We start from the raw sequence: 16766 nt of genomic DNA, 5'->3' as shown, positions 1-16766 counted from the left end.
TGTTAGCTCGCATATTCTTGTGAAGTTTAAAAATTTTGAAAAGTGGCCACAGAGGCGAACACTATAGCAGCTCTTGATGCATCGGGAACAACAGGTAATACTTGTCGGAAATCTCCTCCTAGTATGATAATTTTTCCACCGAAAGGTACCTCATTACCCATGATATCTTTCAGTAACCAGTCTATACACATTAAAGAATATTTGTTTGCCATGGGTGCTTCATCCCAACCCCACTGTCGGCAGCCCTGAAAATGGTTTTCCGTGGTTTCCCATTTTCACACCAGGCAAATGCTGGGGCTGTACCTTAATTAAGGCCACGGCCGCTTCCTTCCCACTCCTAGCCCTTTCCTATCCCATCGTCGCCATAAGACCTATCTGTGTCGGTGCGACGTAAAGCAACTAGCAGAGAGCTTCATCCCAAATGATGAGCTTAGCAGAACGAATAATATTAGCCTCTTTGCTGTTCACATTGAAACCTGATACAGAATGTTCATGTAAATTTAGAGGTAATTTAAATCGGCTGTGAACTGTACAACCATGAGGAAGCAACATAGCAGCAATTCCAGTCCAGGCTACAGAAATGACTTGTATTCCTAAATTAATGCAACTGTGGATTAAACACCGATACACAAAAGTCTTTCCAGTACCGCCTGGTCCATCCAAAAAGTATGCCTTGCAGTCAGTTGTAGATGCATCATTATTCAGGAGTAAGTGAAGAATTTCGTCAATAACAACCCGTTGTTCTTCATTAGCTGTAGCCCTCATCTGTGTTAGTTCACCAACTGTGATTTCCTCCCGAGTTTCCTCTTCATTTTCAGGGGGAGCCTCAACCTTAGGTAAATTGAAAGACGAAAGAGAAAAACCATGTAATTTTAGTGTAGTGGAAATGTCTTGCATAACTAACTGGTAAGCTATTTCGGGTGTGTATGATTTTAGGAAATCTTTGGACATAGCCTCTTTGAAGGCATTCCATAAATTTGAAGCATTTGAAGGTGAGTGAAATATGCATATGTAGGCAAATAACTGTCGAAGCTGATACGGCATTTGAAAGGAAGAGGCCTCTTCTAGACCACGTTGCCATTCAATATCGTTCAATATTAGCCCTCGTGCTGTGGCGGCTGTTTTGAAAGTATGGTACATTACATTTTTATAAGTCCTCAAATCTTCGAAACAGGTGGCTCCTACCACATGTAGCAATAATAGACGTAAATGATATCGCTCTGAATCAGAAGGTGAAACATTGTACATTCGGCCTATAGTTCTAGCATAGCGTATCGAAGAGGAAGTGCGACGTCTTCACGAGTTACCGTGGACCTCCGCACAGATGGCACTGCCATCCACAGTGATGTCTGAGCGAGAGGATAACAGAGGCATTATCGGGACTACTACTTCAAAATCTACTAAGAAACTCAAGCATGCAAATTACGTTTGAAAATGATTTCATCTGCTGGACACTTTGGAATATTTCCTGGATGATTTCACTGCCTTCGAAATAACCAGCTCCCTTCTTATCTCCTTCGTGCGGAAGAAGAATCGACATTTCAAGTAGTGAAATACGAGTTTTGGTAGCAAACACAGCACATGATCTTCACAGCACCCCTACTGCGATGACTTCACTTTAATAACATCTCATTTATCCAAGCACTCGAAGAAAGTATCACCCCATAAACTATCCATACATGATAGCTTTTCCGCAACAACACATTATAAACACTTTCCGACGCATATGTGAGATATGTGGCGCTTTGCATTGAGCCGTAATTTTTAATTAGTGTTAGGGAAGCAGGCACACTATCAGTCGGCTTGCCGAAAAGGAAAGGACGACATAAATCGCACTGAATCACTTTAGAAATATTCATCACTATGTATCCGGCTAAACGATACACTAAGTACTCTTTGATACAATTCCTCCCACTTAACTCAGGTAAACTGTTTTCCCAGTCTGGTATTTGAATGTCATTTTCGATGTTCACAATTTTTTCCATGATTTCATCTACAGCTTGTGTCTTCACTGCACGATTTTTACTTTCAATTTCTCTTGCAAGAATACGCATTTGATTAACAAGAGACGTCAATGGGGATTCAGCTCTGTACTCACAGTTTCCGCCAAATGATAAGGCAAGTTTAGACGGTACGTAAATAGACTGCAATGTGTGTAAATATAGTAAGTCAATAGTGGACGGATGATCGTCACAACTTAGTGATCGCAGGATACCGAAATGACATTCTAGGGGATCTTGATTAAATTTTCCTGTCAAAACATAGCTATAATTGTGTTCCCACAAATATTCAGACACTTCTAAGGTACTTTCCACGGTAACTCTTAAAAACTCCAGTGTCCTTTGTGAAGCGAATGAATTTTGAGTATCTCTGAGAACATTCTGCCATTTAATTGTTTCATGTGCCTGTGATCCTTTATACAGTGCTTGAGTGGGAATAGACAAATTTAATGCGTCAATCAGACAGTTTAAATCGCTTGTGAAAATTTCCGTTTGTTTACTGTCTTCTAAACCCTGTGTTTTAATACCCCGATAGAATATTATATCATTAGCGACTGATCTACTGAATAGTTGAAATGCCAGTCTTACATTCATTCGCTGAAACGAATTAGGATCCAAGTAAGCAGAGGTCACTTTGTAGCAAACTTTCAATCCGGAAATGTCAGGAGACGAGTCACATTCATAAAATTTTCTGTAGAATGAATAATCAACAATATTGCCATTATAATTAACCTGTCCTTTGTCATGAAAATGATTTCTTACACATTTAAATATATGTGGCGCGTCTGAAAATGCCCATAATTTTCTGTTGGAGTCAGCTGGATTGGAAATATAACACTTCAGATTCTTTATGTTACCAGATATTCCTAAGCATTTCCACAACTTTTTATTCGACTGGCTACCATCCGATGTGAAACCAATGATTTGGGCACCTACTTGCTCTAATTGTATGATGACTTGAATGAGAATGTTTGCAATTATATCACCAGGGGTGGCGTTCCGGCTAGCATCCAGTTATATAGAATAGGAACAAACATAAAAGCTAGAGCATGATTTGCCAACTGACCCTTGCTTTTATCTTCAGTAAAATTCCCTAAATCAACAAAACCATTCACTTGCAACGATTCTGAGTTAAAGCAAATTTCTTCTGGTAACTTCACCTCGTCAAATATCAACATCCCTAAGCATTCATGTTCCTCCTTTCCATTAAAAAATCTGCTACGGCAGCGGTAGCATGCTCATTTATGCCGTTTGAACATTTTAGGCCCTTCACCAAATTTCTCAAGTGGGATTCAGAAGGCAAAGGCAGCAAGTCATGATTTAAACAGTGCCGATAACCCTTGGGAGACTTTATTTTTAAAAGAAGTACATCAAGAAGAAATTCATCACTATATCTCATTCCTTTTTTACTTTTCGCTTGACATTTCTTTAACATTGTATCGACTATAATTTTCTATTTTTTGCTGAGAGAACCGAATTGTTTTGACTCAGTGAAATTTCTCTTTGATTTTATATCAGAAATGTCTTTTTCAAGCAAATGTATATAAGCTTTAGCGACATTGAGTTGATTTTGCGTTCTAATGAAATTACGTTTCTAATTCTTCAATCTCCTCTTTAATAGCGCAATTGTTTTCCTAGCATCTGCGTCATTAGAGCCATCTTCAACTACTGAGCATACAGGTTGATCACTATCACTGAAATTTACGATCTGTTCAGGACTTTTATTAGAGAAATCTCTTTGTGTGGATTGCTTATTCGTGGGGGAGTTGCGTTTCTTAACTGCCTTAGAAATATACTTGGGTAGATTTGGAAATATGTGAGGAAATGCTTCTGGTTTTAATTTCCAGCGCTGTCTTGGTATCCCTACTCTTTCACCATTCACCATAAACGAGTCTACTTTTACTAGAAAGTCATCGCAAAAATGAATGTCACAAACGAAACAGTTATGAGTTAATTTTCGGTCTTTTCTATGGATAGCCTTCTCCCATTTCAGTAAAACACCACTGTTTAGGGGGCCTAAAGAAATGCCTACCTGAAGACGGTCATATCCAGATCTGCAGCTGGGTACAAAACACGAGGGCATGATGTGATAGTTTCCTCCCGCACTGATATACGTTGCCTTATAGCACAATAGCGACAAAGACCGATGTATTTAAAACATAATCCTTCTCACAAAACTCAATCGTGAATACACTAATAACGCAAACTGTCGAAACATCTCTGACAGCGACAATAATGAGCAATAAAAATTACTACATCTGAAGTCAAATACAACACGGGCTAATGGCCAAGGGTCTCTGTTGACATCGCAATCGCCTGTGCTGCCACCAAGCGGGTGTCCCACCAACCTCTTGAGCTCTCTTAAGGGTGAACGGAGAAGATGTCGCACTTCCTCTTCGATATGCTATGGTTCTAGTATAAATTTTACATTTATGCCATTCATTCTTACTCCATACATAGTGAACTGGGGTGTCAGGGTAAATATAAGGACTTCTTATCACAGGATTGCTGTTCAGTTTGAACCATGCAACTATATGTGTCATACGTAACTCAGCTTGGATCAATGCTTCCTCAGGAGAATCATTCTTGAAGTAAACGTTGTGAGAGTGAGGCAAATGAACTGGTAATCGAACTATAGTATGTGACTGATCGTGCATAGGATATGCAAGCATTCTCCAAGCAGCTTCACTTGGCCCAACATATTGAGCATTCAAGAATACATTAATTTCATCATGAGTAACGGTATCATCTTCCACAGCTACTTGGATGTTACAGCAATCATGACCTTTATAGACATACTTATGCACATATTTGATCGAACGCACACTTGAACAGATCTCAACATTTATATGAGCACGGAAATAAAGCAAAAGGTATGGATAGTACGGAACAGTGAATTGATTGGTTACTTCAATATACTCTCCATGAATACGTTTAGTTATGGTTCTACCGTTCTCTCTATCGGTAAAGGGGATAGCCATTAACATTATCCTTTTTTCCTTATTGAATGATTTGGGAAAATCCTTTTTACATTTACCATCTTGCATACACACACAGTAAGGATTAAGATGACCGCATGGTCCATGTACCATATGAGCTTTAACCATTTCATAGAGTTCTTTATTAGAAAGATGAGGAATTTCAGTTGATACAACTTTATCTATGTCCTCTGTGTTCCTAAATTTCGAATTATCTTGTAAGGTTAGTAAGAAATGAATGTGAGGCAGCCCACGTTTTTGAAATTCCACGGTGTACAAGAACGCTTTAACTATTCCAAAGATTTCCACTTTATAAATTAGTCGTATTAATTCTTGCACCTTAGCATGGAAAACTCGTACCACAATGTCCGGTCGATTATTTGGTGTCTCCCAAGGATGAATACTATTTCTTATTTCGGGCCATGCAGGGTTACAGGTGAATGTGATAAATAGATCGGGTTTCCCAAACTTTCTGACTACTGCCATAGCATCCTGGTAATTCTGCATCATATTCCTTGGACTGCCAATGAACGAAGAAGGCAGAACTACCATCCTACCTACTCTCAAATTCTCCTGTTCAGCTCTCAAACGTACAGCATCTGCTAACCGTACGTATGTCTCTACATGCAATTTAGTTTGTTCCCTCCGAATGTATTTTAGCCTGTCCCCTTCAATACGGCAATAATAGTCCACAAAAAGTTGTTGAGTAAGTTTTCCAGCATTTATGACAGGATTGAAGGCACCAAAAGGACCACCTCCTCTCACTGCAATTGTATATAAAATATACTCTCGCATAGTAACAGTCGTCCTTATTGGTGTCCGATGTACACCCTGAATAAGCATATCTATATGCCAACCAGGTTCACCACAGGGCCAAATTAAAGTATAACTCAGAGGATCGCAATGCATACTATCATAATCTATTTTCTGCAATCCGCCTTCCTTTTCATATACTGTAATATGTCTGTGAGAAGGTGGCGCTCCATCAGCTGTTTCAAACACAGCAGCAATTTCAGAATTTGTTGGATCATTATAATGTCACTTATCTGCAGATGGTTCATGGTAGAACCGCATAACAAAATTGAGTCGAGGACGATTTTCTTTCTGAGCAAGAACTTCTTCCTCTCTGACCTTCTGATGCATGGTCTTGTATGAACGAACATGAGGATTAAATTTATTCAACAAATCATTCAAATCTGTAAGCGTCTCTTTGGTCAAATTTAGGTTAGCTTCATGGGATATTCGTACTTCATTAGCTTTGGCGAAGTCAAGAATATATAACTAACCATGTGAAGCACTTTGCCCATCATTAGGGTATAATGTTGAAATTCGATGATGAACCATACCGAGTGTAAGGACCATAGTTTGGTGGTAAGTCAACTTTTGCACCAAACAAAACAAATGACGTTGTGTTATTGTACTGCCGAATATTCTGTCTTAAAGTTTTTGGATTTTCCATCACTACCAGTGAACAACTGTTCCAGTTTGTCAACAATTGTAATAGGTGGAAGTTTTACTTTTACATCATAACAACAGAGAGTGAAGCGTCCTGCTGTATTCCTCTCGGATTTAAAATACAGTGCAGAGCAATATTAACAAACCTCTTGAAGATCACCTACAGAAAAAGACCTTACATTTGGAATAAAATGTGAAACAGCACACCTTGAAGCAGTATTAAATTTCAGACTGTCAATTTTTTGATTACGCTGTCTTACAGACTTAGCAGTTGACTCACGACGACCAGTTAAAGTGGCTTTACGTTTAAGCCTCTGAACTTCAGGAGTAAGAGCTGTATTGTTGGGTTGGTGTTTTTCCAAGATATTATAATGTCCATTGTCCAAATCCCCAGTAAATAATAAGTCATGAATCATGTGGCCAGAACCGTAATCCGTTATTTCATCACTATTTTCCCTGTGAACTCTGAAGATATGCTCAGAAAACAACTCACCCGCACTGTGAAGTTCAGCATGTCCACCTTTCTGTCCATTACCAATCATTACACATTTATAATCAGCAACGTTAGTGATATTTTGTCTATACGACTCGTCACCAATAATAAAATTCCGATATGCAAGCCACTTTTTGGTAATATTGTCTACAACAATTGAGCGTATTTCAATGTCTTTACTTCATTTCCATATAAACAATATGAAATTGTGCGGAATAAACAATTACCATCACCAATAATAGGAATCACTTCAAAATTGTTTATATTTGAAGGACCACGCGTCACTGAAAAATTCTCATGCACAAGAAGTTGTCCTTTTTTTTGTTGTTGTAGAAGGACCACACGTAATCAAGTTGCACTCCGTATGGAATTGCTTGCCATTTTCCAATTTCCTTTTTTCATACATCCGCTTAGCATTCTTCATCTTCCTACCAACACCCATAATCTATTCAAAGAAGTGAAACTACTCACAAAAATGAAATGTTTACATCTTCATGTGAAACAGCATCTTATAGTCCATGTAACAACAAACTTTCTCACGCCCGAAGGCGGCTGAGTAAACGCTCCTTGGAAGAACACTACGCGTCGAGCTGTTTGCTGTTTGAATATGCAGTAGCGGGAGTTCCTTCCCAAGGCGGCTGACACTACGCGCTGAGCTTTTTACTCTTTGAATGTGCAATGGTGAGAGGAAAAATGTTGAAGAAATGAGACGTCAGATTGAATGTGCACTCATAACTTTCCTCAGAATCGACCAATTTGAATGCATAATAGCTGAAAGGAAAGAGCCTGATCCACTGAGTGTTCTTAGGCCAAAACGAACTCCGTACCTCAATTAGAACCAAAGGTATGATTGCTTCAAAGAGACAAAAAAGAGAAAAAAATAAAATAATTTGAGGAAGGCGGAAGTTAAGTGATTTATAGTACCCGATGACAAATCTGTGCATGAATACCTTTCAGTTTTAAAAAAAATTAAGGAAATCGGCCGGATAGAATGGCCGGACCGACTGACTTTAGTTTTCATCAATTTTTTAGTATCTAGATTATGTACTGTACTTACCATGAATATAATGAACGTTTCCATGTTCTTTCAGATCATTTAAGAGATGATTAGGCAAACAATTGATAGGGAATCTCCCACCTGGGCCACAGCTCTAAATGCAGATCATTGATGATTGTATGTTTTTTCGTCTAATTCTATAAACTTATTTAATGGAGTTGTCACTTGATGTGGAGAGGTGGCTGCAGGAGAAACCTCAGTCTGACTCTCAAAGTTGGATGACGCATAGGAAAGCAGTTCATAGAATGACGAACAGATGGCAGCAGCAAGCATTGAATGTTGTTGCTGTTGTCTTAACATTACACACCACATAGAAACAGTAGGAACGATGACTAATGAGCCGTGAATCAGATCACTGTATCGATTCACTAATGTGAATGGAATCAAATGAATCGAATATCCCATCACTAATACAAAGAAGACAATTTAATTGATTTTTTTCAGAACTTTAAATTGCCTGCTCGACCGTTATAGTTATTTGCAACACATCTGTTCTAAAAATGTTCCCGTTAAGTTCAAAACGCGCAGCCTGTAACCCTACTTATTATGGACTACACTACTATTATTACCGGGCGAGTTGGCCATGCGTGTAGAGGCGCGCGGCTGTGAGCTTGCATCCGGGAGATAGTAGGTTCGAATCCCACTATCGGCAGCCCTGAAGATGGTTTTCCGTGGTTTCCCATTTTCACACCAGGCAAATGGTGGGACTGTACCTTAATTAAGGCCACGGCCGCTTCCTTCCAACTCCCAGGCCTTTCCTATCCCATCGTCGCCATAAGACCTATCTGTGTCGGTAGGAACGTAAAGCCCCTAGCAAAAAAAAAAAAAAAAAAAAAAAAAAAAATACTATTATTTTGCAAAAATAGTTCTCTATCGGCATTGAGATTCACATAACCAAATAAAACTTTTTACTTTATTTCACTAATTCACATTGCGAACTGGTTTGTTAGATTTACTGTTTGAACAACAAACCACAGTCGTTACAAATGGACAAAGAGAACGTTTGCGTCTGTGTGGTCAATGTTGTTTAATCAAGAATGTTAAATATTAATATTTTAAATTTTTTATGTTTTAAATTTCTAAACAAACAAACTTCTTGAGTTAATAACTAATCAAATCAGACATTTTGCACCATCATAGGTGCAGTCATTGTTTCATAATTTCCCATAAGCTACATAATTAGATATATAGATTACATAACAGCCAAAACATGTCTCACTTCACCCAGAGTCAGAGTTGCATCATGCAATGTCTCGAAAACCGAAGTAGGACAGTCATTTGCCTCTTCACACCTGTATTTTCTATTATCTGTTGCATCCCTGTGTACTTCCGTTCTTTTACAATTCCATAACAGTGTAATCAAAAGATTTTGTTTTTGCTTTTACAGAAACTCAGGGATGATCTGGTGCTGGCTAACCGTGGTGCTTCAGACACTAGTGGCCATTCGGACAGTGCTGGCCACAGTTCTATGGAATGGCGCTGGAGTTCCGGACCTTGGGGGAGGAGGAGAACTATGGACTCTCCTTTTACATCAGATGCTGATACTTCTCACGGATCTTATCACCTTCTACCCCCGGAGGCCGAAGTTGATCTGTCCGATAACTGTGTCAGTTTGGATACTACAGACTCAGACGAGTTTGTACGAATTCCCAAGAGTGAGTACGAAGCCATCAAGAATAGAGTATCAGCTATCGAAAACAAAATATCGGAGGAATTTGGGAATATTGCTTCCGGTGGTGGTGATGGTGATGAGCCAATTTCTGTGCTGGACCTGGTGAATAACGCAGATGACATCAGTACTGCAGAAAAGGTTCAGAATGCTTACGAGAAGACTCTGGAGGAGTCTGTCAAATTCGATGATGGATCAACGGACCAGTTAGCCAGACGTTTGAGCAGATCACTCAAGATCCGATACAGTGGGGAGAAGAAAGTCATACGGTCGCCCAGCGCTCGGAAGATTGGCACCATCAGGCGAAGATCGAAAGAGAACGCTAAGCCTCTACCTAGTCCTAAGGTGTCAAGAAATTTGTCGTGGCACGTGTCCACCAGGCCTGACATCGTGCACATTATGAACTCCAGAGAGCCATTCTATCGTAATAGCCTCAAACGAGGAAAGCCAAATACAGTCCATAGTGGTCTGCCGCAACCTAGCCCCCTGAGAGTCCCCGACAGTTCAAGAATCCATCTGGCGTTCAAACATGACCAAGTGCCAAAGAGCAGTAGCTGCAGTGATATTTTATACAGTCTGTGCAACCAAAGAATACATGATGGAGAGAACAGTTCTCAGCAGGTGAAATCTGATCTTTTAAGAGAACTCTACAGTCTCTCTGAAGGTCCCGTTCTACGAAGTCATGTGCGTCGAGCTGCTTCCTTTCACGGTTCAGAATTGGCAGCATTGAACAGAAAACTCAGGAATGATGTAAAAAGGTCTGCGAGTTACATGAACATCTACCACCCAGACTATAACCCTTTAGAAACTAAAACCGAGGTGGACATTAATTTGTTAGAACCAGGAAGATCAGAGGAATGGCAGACAGCAGAATCTTACTTCAGTACGAAGAGTGCACCAGACGAGGCTCCCGTTACTGGGAGAGAGTCTGTGGCCAAATTGAGAAGTCAAAATGCTGGGATGGTGTTGGAGAGGATGCGCTTGTTTGATGCCAAGTTGAAACCTTCGTCGGACGATGGCCATTCTCGTATGAAATCCTCTCACTTGCACGATGCAGAGACTGTTCGTCATCATTCACGAGACGGTGATGGAGAGCTGCGCAGGGGTCAGGTAGGTTCATCTGTCACTTCTCCAGAGTTAGTGAAGAATAGTCCTAAGAAGATAGGCTCTCCCAGGAAGAGATATCAGAGCCCAAAAGGAGCTCACTCCAAGCATAAAGTTCCAGCGACAACACAGGAAAAGCCTCTGAAGAAGAGTATCAGTTTAAGAGAAAAGTCTTCCAACTCTCAGTTGATAAATAAGATCAATCTCACAGCTCCACCAAGATACAGGACAACTGGAAAAGAGAATGCTAACTCACCAAACATTCAGTTGCAACCCAACACACTTCCTCTGGACAGACCTGTTAACCAATATTCACCCCAAATTGCTATCCCTCCTAATCTGAAAGAAATAATTTATGATGTGTGCACTCCCAAAATGCAGAAGGTCTCTGTTTCTCCTCTCAAAGACTGTAACAGAATAGATGTGAACTCACCTATGTCACATTTTGCACTGAATCCTGTTCCTCCCAGCAGTGTTTACCGGACTCCACGGGAAACTCCCTACATCAAGAAGCCCCTCATCGTCAAGTCTCCCACTCAGTTTGGGAGAACTCCACAGAAACTACTGTTGTCGGCTGATTGCAGTAACCGTCGGATGGTAACTCCATTGAGAGCAGTGCCCTACTTGAGTTCAGTCTGTTCACCTACACCACGCAGACATTCTCCTAGATTAATGGCAATGCAGTCTCGGAATTAATGATTTGTATTTAGAGCTTTTAGTATGTGTTATATGCTGAAAGGGTGTTTATAGGACACCTTCTCAGGAATGAGAATATCTGGGAGTTGTCGGGAATGTCACGAATAATAGAGACCTATTGGAATTGTTCGAGTACTTACAGCATAACATGACAAAGTTTGGTATAATTTCCATACATAGCAGCACTTTGTCTTGTGTAATAAGCCTAATTAAGGCATTTAAGTCATGTGTACATTTTTCTTGTTTAGGCAGTGCAGGGTTGTGACTGGTTTGACTGATCAGAAAACTGGAAAATGATTAAGCAATGATCAGGAGAATACAAGGTGAAGTCAATAAATTCCCAGACTGATCTCATAAATACTGCATTTCATTGTATATCTTGGACATCATTGGCCTCTATCATCACTGTAGTCTCGTTTGAGGCTAGACATAGATTCCAACATTCAGGTAGTTTTCTCACAGCGTAGTCAAAACAGACTGTGATTAAGTTAAAATTTCCTCCACCTTCTGTAATCTTCACTCCATCAGTCTTGGGAATAGGGGAAGTTGCTTGATGCAAGGTTGGGCAAATAGGGAGAATGTAGTACTAGGGCCAGAAACCATTGAGTCAGGTTATTTTGCCACTGATCAAAACTTCGATGTAAAAGCTGCATGAAGCATTTGACTGTGTCTGCGGATAGTCCAACAGACTTTTGCGATCGTTTCTGGCTTTGAAGTGGACACCGGGTAGTCAAGGTACACTTCATCATCACTGTATGTTGGGAAAACTACCCAAATGTTTGAAACGTCCCATAGCAATGCCCCTCTGGGAATTAAATGACTAGACCTTGTATAATAATGAAGAAACATCACAAAGACCAAATATTCTATTAGGACTCTCCTTCTTATAGTACTTGGTGGACATCTTGTGGCTACCAGGGTGCTCTTCTGTTTTATTTACAATGTAGCAGATGTGTGTGGATTGTTGTCGTATGCCACTCATGACAGATCCTTCGTGTATGTTTTATTGTTCTGTATATTTTGTGACTGCCATCGTTCAAGGCCTAAAACTTACAAGATTAAATAAAAAACGAATTTTCATTGAAGATTATTAAAACATGTTATTTAACAGTAATCAAGTTTGTAATTTATATGTATTGTTTTTAAAGTTAATAAAAAAACAAGGATTGGTACTTTAATAGCGGCAAGTAGTTTGTTATAAGTGATACAACAGAGATACCTCCTGTATATTCCATTATGTAGTCACCAGCATTGTGTACGCCCCATCGGCAGAAGGTTTAGAATACCTGTCGTGGCTCTTGCTCTCTACATGGTGCGCATGGAGCAGTCTACTACCTGAAGAAAGTCTGGAACAGAGTCGGAATCTGATACCGTGAAGCGGTTCTTTCATCTTCAGAATCAAACTAGCAGCATGCCAACAACCAGGACGCCATCTTCACTGACACGAGCACTGTGCGGCTAAGGCACGTTGGATTCTGTCGAGGCTTTCAGCCACTGTTCCATTAGGAAACTCTTTTGATTCCCTGTACGCTTCACAAAGGCCTTATGTCACAGCTATGGGCACATTCAATCTCGATCCATTTGTGCTGTTCACCTATCAAGAACACTTAGACCGCCACCTCACAGGCCGCTCTTTCCTGGTTGGGAGAGTCCTGTGCTATGAAGTAGATTAGGTAATAACTTACCATGTGATATGGGCGAGAGACAAGAGTTTTTTCCCTGGTCACTATTAAAGAACCAATCCTTGTATTTTGAGATTTTTTAAAAAATAGCTGTCATGCCTTGATCATTGCATTTAGAGTAATTGTATAAGTAATTATCATAGGACTTGTATATTTATCTTAATTTTTGTAAAGTCTCCTTAAACTACTCTGGCAGAGAAGGCCTATTTTGAAACATCTTTGGGTAGATTTCTTGTGATATTCTCTGACAGAGATATTTTGCGATTTTTGGTCATTTTCATGAACTCTGACTTCTCTCCGAGTAGAGTTTGTTTGACTGTGATGTTTATGTTGTGATCGACACTGTTTCTTAACATGGAGACTGACATTCATGACCAGGAAGTACAAAAGTAAGAGTACCAACTACCAAGTAGAGAAATGTCAATTAAGATTTTTATCCTGATATCTTATCGTCTTAAAGTCAAATGGTCTTATTTCTTACAGTCCCTTTGTTTCTTCTGTCACATTTATAAACATTTGTAAACAATGTAGAGTACGAGACAGAATGTATGCAGCAAGTTGTGAGAAGTCCCTGCTAATCCCTCTGCTAGACAGAACTATCGTACTCTGAAATTGTTCCTGTTTAATTTCAATTATGATTAGAGCCTGGATTAATATGCGTGAAAAATGTGAAAATAAAATAAAAATATGCACCATAATATGCAAAAACATGAAATGAGATACATGTAGTCATGTTGGGATTTTCTTGTGTTAAGCTCGTACATCTGTCAGTTAAGAATGTTTTATAGAATGAAAATGTTCCTTCTTTGTCACATGTTTTCACAAGTTTATATGAGAAACTTCACAACACACTTCCATTTCAGTTTTTTCTCTACACAGCGTTTTGCTAATTTGACAAATTTTTGTGTCCAGGAATCTATTTAAAACCTGATTAAGCTTATCGAATGCAGTTTTAGTAATATGGTGAAATTCAGAAGACAAAAGTTCTGCATAGTATTATTTCACCAGAAGCCTGCCTTCCAACAAAGGTAACCATAAGAATACATAGAAGTACAGTTATAGCCATGCTGCAGTTAACGTAGACTAAACTAATGGTCCAGAATTTGGTAAGACTTTTTCAATACAGACACGTTAGTGCAATTTCCTCTCTTACATTTCTGGGTAAGCCAAAATGCTTCCTAAATTTCTCAAACAATATTTGAATAGTTCCCCGTGTCCCCACTAGGATACCCAATACTTTGATGTTAGTCAGATTTAACTTCCTCTTGAAGTACGTTATGGTGGGTAAAAACATTTTTCATTGCCCACATCATAAGGTTGATCACCACCTAGTTAGAAGCAAACTGTTAGATCGTTAATAAACCCCTGCGTAGTTTTGTTATTGTCCTGTCGATCCATTCCTCAACAACTTCCCAACTCCTCGTTTTTAGAGCTGTAGCATTCTTAGACCGTACAATATGATGGTGGACATTTCTTAGGAATATTCCATGGCCACATTTTCTCAAGACATGTCCAAGGGCAGCTATGTCTTCAGTTTGAGACCTTCAGGGGAGCAACATTTGCATTCATTTTCAGCATGATCCACTGTAGATTTTGTTAATTCAGTCAGAAGATGAGTAAAGACAGGAACATGAGGATTAGTGCAGTGTCATAGGTTAGTAATACCGTGAAATTCATAAGACAAAAGTTTTGCATGGTATTATTTCACAAGAAGCCTGCTATGCAAATAGACACGTACTACTTTTTAAAATTGTATACACTATAGATCACAGAAAGTTTATTAAATAATTACTAGCAATTAGCCAGTGGCAGAAGGATGACGGGTAACAATTCAATACACCGGTTACAATTAAAATGTGCATTAATGTGGACCATCAAACACTGGTGAAATTGTCTGTGAAGGGGTAAATCATTACCGCAAACATTTAAATGTATAAAAAGGATCGTGCATTTCGCTTACAAATCCGAGCTCTAGCAATTGCCTTCTTGCTGAGGCTAAGCAACCTTTCATTATACCTGAAGATCCTGTAATATCTCTTTCCCTACTATGTCGATTTGAGGATGTCTGCAACTGTGTGCTGCTTTCAACCTCTGATGTGAATTTTTGTTTGTTTGTATTAAGAATATGCATCCAGAAGCAGGAAGGAGAGAATCACACATTATGACAGCCTGCTGAGGGTAGAATTAGTAACAGAAAGAAGAGATTGGGATAAATAACACAAGTCTTTAGTGGCCCATACATGTACATATATACCTTGAGTTTCAACTGACAGGCTGAATTGAGACCGTTCTACCTCTCTCCCCCCTCCCCTCTGCCCTCACACACGCAAACAGATCAAAATATCTTCTTCAATCCTTGATGTTATCTAGTTAGTGCAGATGTCTGAATATTCTTCTTGGGGAAAATGTCATCAGTAGATGAATTATTTGCATATGCAGTGATTGCACATATCTTAGGAGAACATCCAGAAACTCTGCAGAATGCTGGATAAAAAAATGATTGAACTGGAGTAATACACACAAAAATTTTGCAAGAGGTACAGTTGTATTATGGGTGGAACTTCTTTATATATTATATTTATAATGGAATTATGAATTTACGCATGCAGGACAAATATTTCAGGCTCCCTAGCGGAATTAAAATCTAGATCATCTAATGGCCTAACAGGCATCAGTTTTTGTAAGAGACCGTCTCATGGTGCATTGGCATTACCTGTGGCTCCAAGTAGCTTATGCAGTGGCCTCCACTATATACATTAGCCATGTGTCTTGGTAGGTGTGCTTGTTACCAACTGACGAGCACAAATTGGCACATTGGGGTAAAACGCTGGCAACCAATTATGTTTGAGTTATGTGGAGAAATGTTTTGGTATGATACAACTCTCATATTTTTAAATGTTCGTCTGTAAGCTGACTTCTTACTTTGGATTTGTTCAGTTTTAAGAGGGAGGAAAAGTGTTTGCAAATATGTGTGCTACCTGCTGCAGAGCCTCGTCTATCTAGAAGCTAAGCAAAAACTTAATACATTTGGGCTGCCTTCGTATCTTGCAGCAGACCGTATGTTTGACACTCCTATTATATGCCCAGGAAGGGTTCAGATCAGGAGAAGAAACTTGAGCTGTGAAGAATTGAACAGATGTAGGGTATAAAATTATTTCATTGATACTTGCATCCAAATATTCATATCTCTCCTGTGATTCTTCAAATACTTGAATTCAAGGATGCACATGCGTGATGGCTAAGGAGACCAATCCTAGCATGAAACATGAGACCACATTGGTTGCACCTTATAGGTTGGATGGGGGCGTTAAAAATACTGAACAGGTCCCTTGGGGTTATTTGCCAGAGTGGACTATGTACCGACACCAGGTTTCAAGCTCTATATAACACACAACATGCAGCCATTACACTGGACAAAGAGAGACACTCACGTCTCTAAAGGAAGGTGCAACTAACTCCCTGTCCGAAGATGGCGTGTGCAAATAAATGATGATAAACTGCACATTGTTATGACCAAAGTGCTTGACCGTTTGGATACACTCACTTGGGGAAAGAAAGAAAAGTAATGACCCGCGGTGTAGGGGGCAACACATCCGCCTGTCACCCGGTGGCCCCGGGTTCGATTCCTGGCT

At 39.6% G+C, this 16766-nt stretch overlaps 1 protein-coding gene across 1 annotated transcript in view; it reads left to right on the top strand.

Annotated features, from left to right (window-relative positions):
• LOC136884169 (uncharacterized) overlaps nucleotides 1-12882 on the top strand; it is a 168172-nt gene extending 155290 nt beyond the window's left edge. Inside the window, exon 11 of the mRNA XM_067156206.2 lies at nucleotides 9371-12882. Within this exon, the coding sequence (XP_067012307.2) occupies nucleotides 9371-11452 (2082 nt within the window). The 3' untranslated portion in view covers nucleotides 11453-12882. The remainder of the gene's footprint in view (nucleotides 1-9370) is intronic.
• Nucleotides 12883-16766: the final 3884 nt, after the last annotated feature.

Source organism: Anabrus simplex, chromosome 12 (genome assembly GCF_040414725.1).
Source record: "Anabrus simplex isolate iqAnaSimp1 chromosome 12, ASM4041472v1, whole genome shotgun sequence".
NCBI classification, from domain to species: Eukaryota; Metazoa; Arthropoda; class Insecta; order Orthoptera; family Tettigoniidae; genus Anabrus; species Anabrus simplex.
This window is presented reverse-complemented; position numbering and strand designations above follow the sequence as displayed.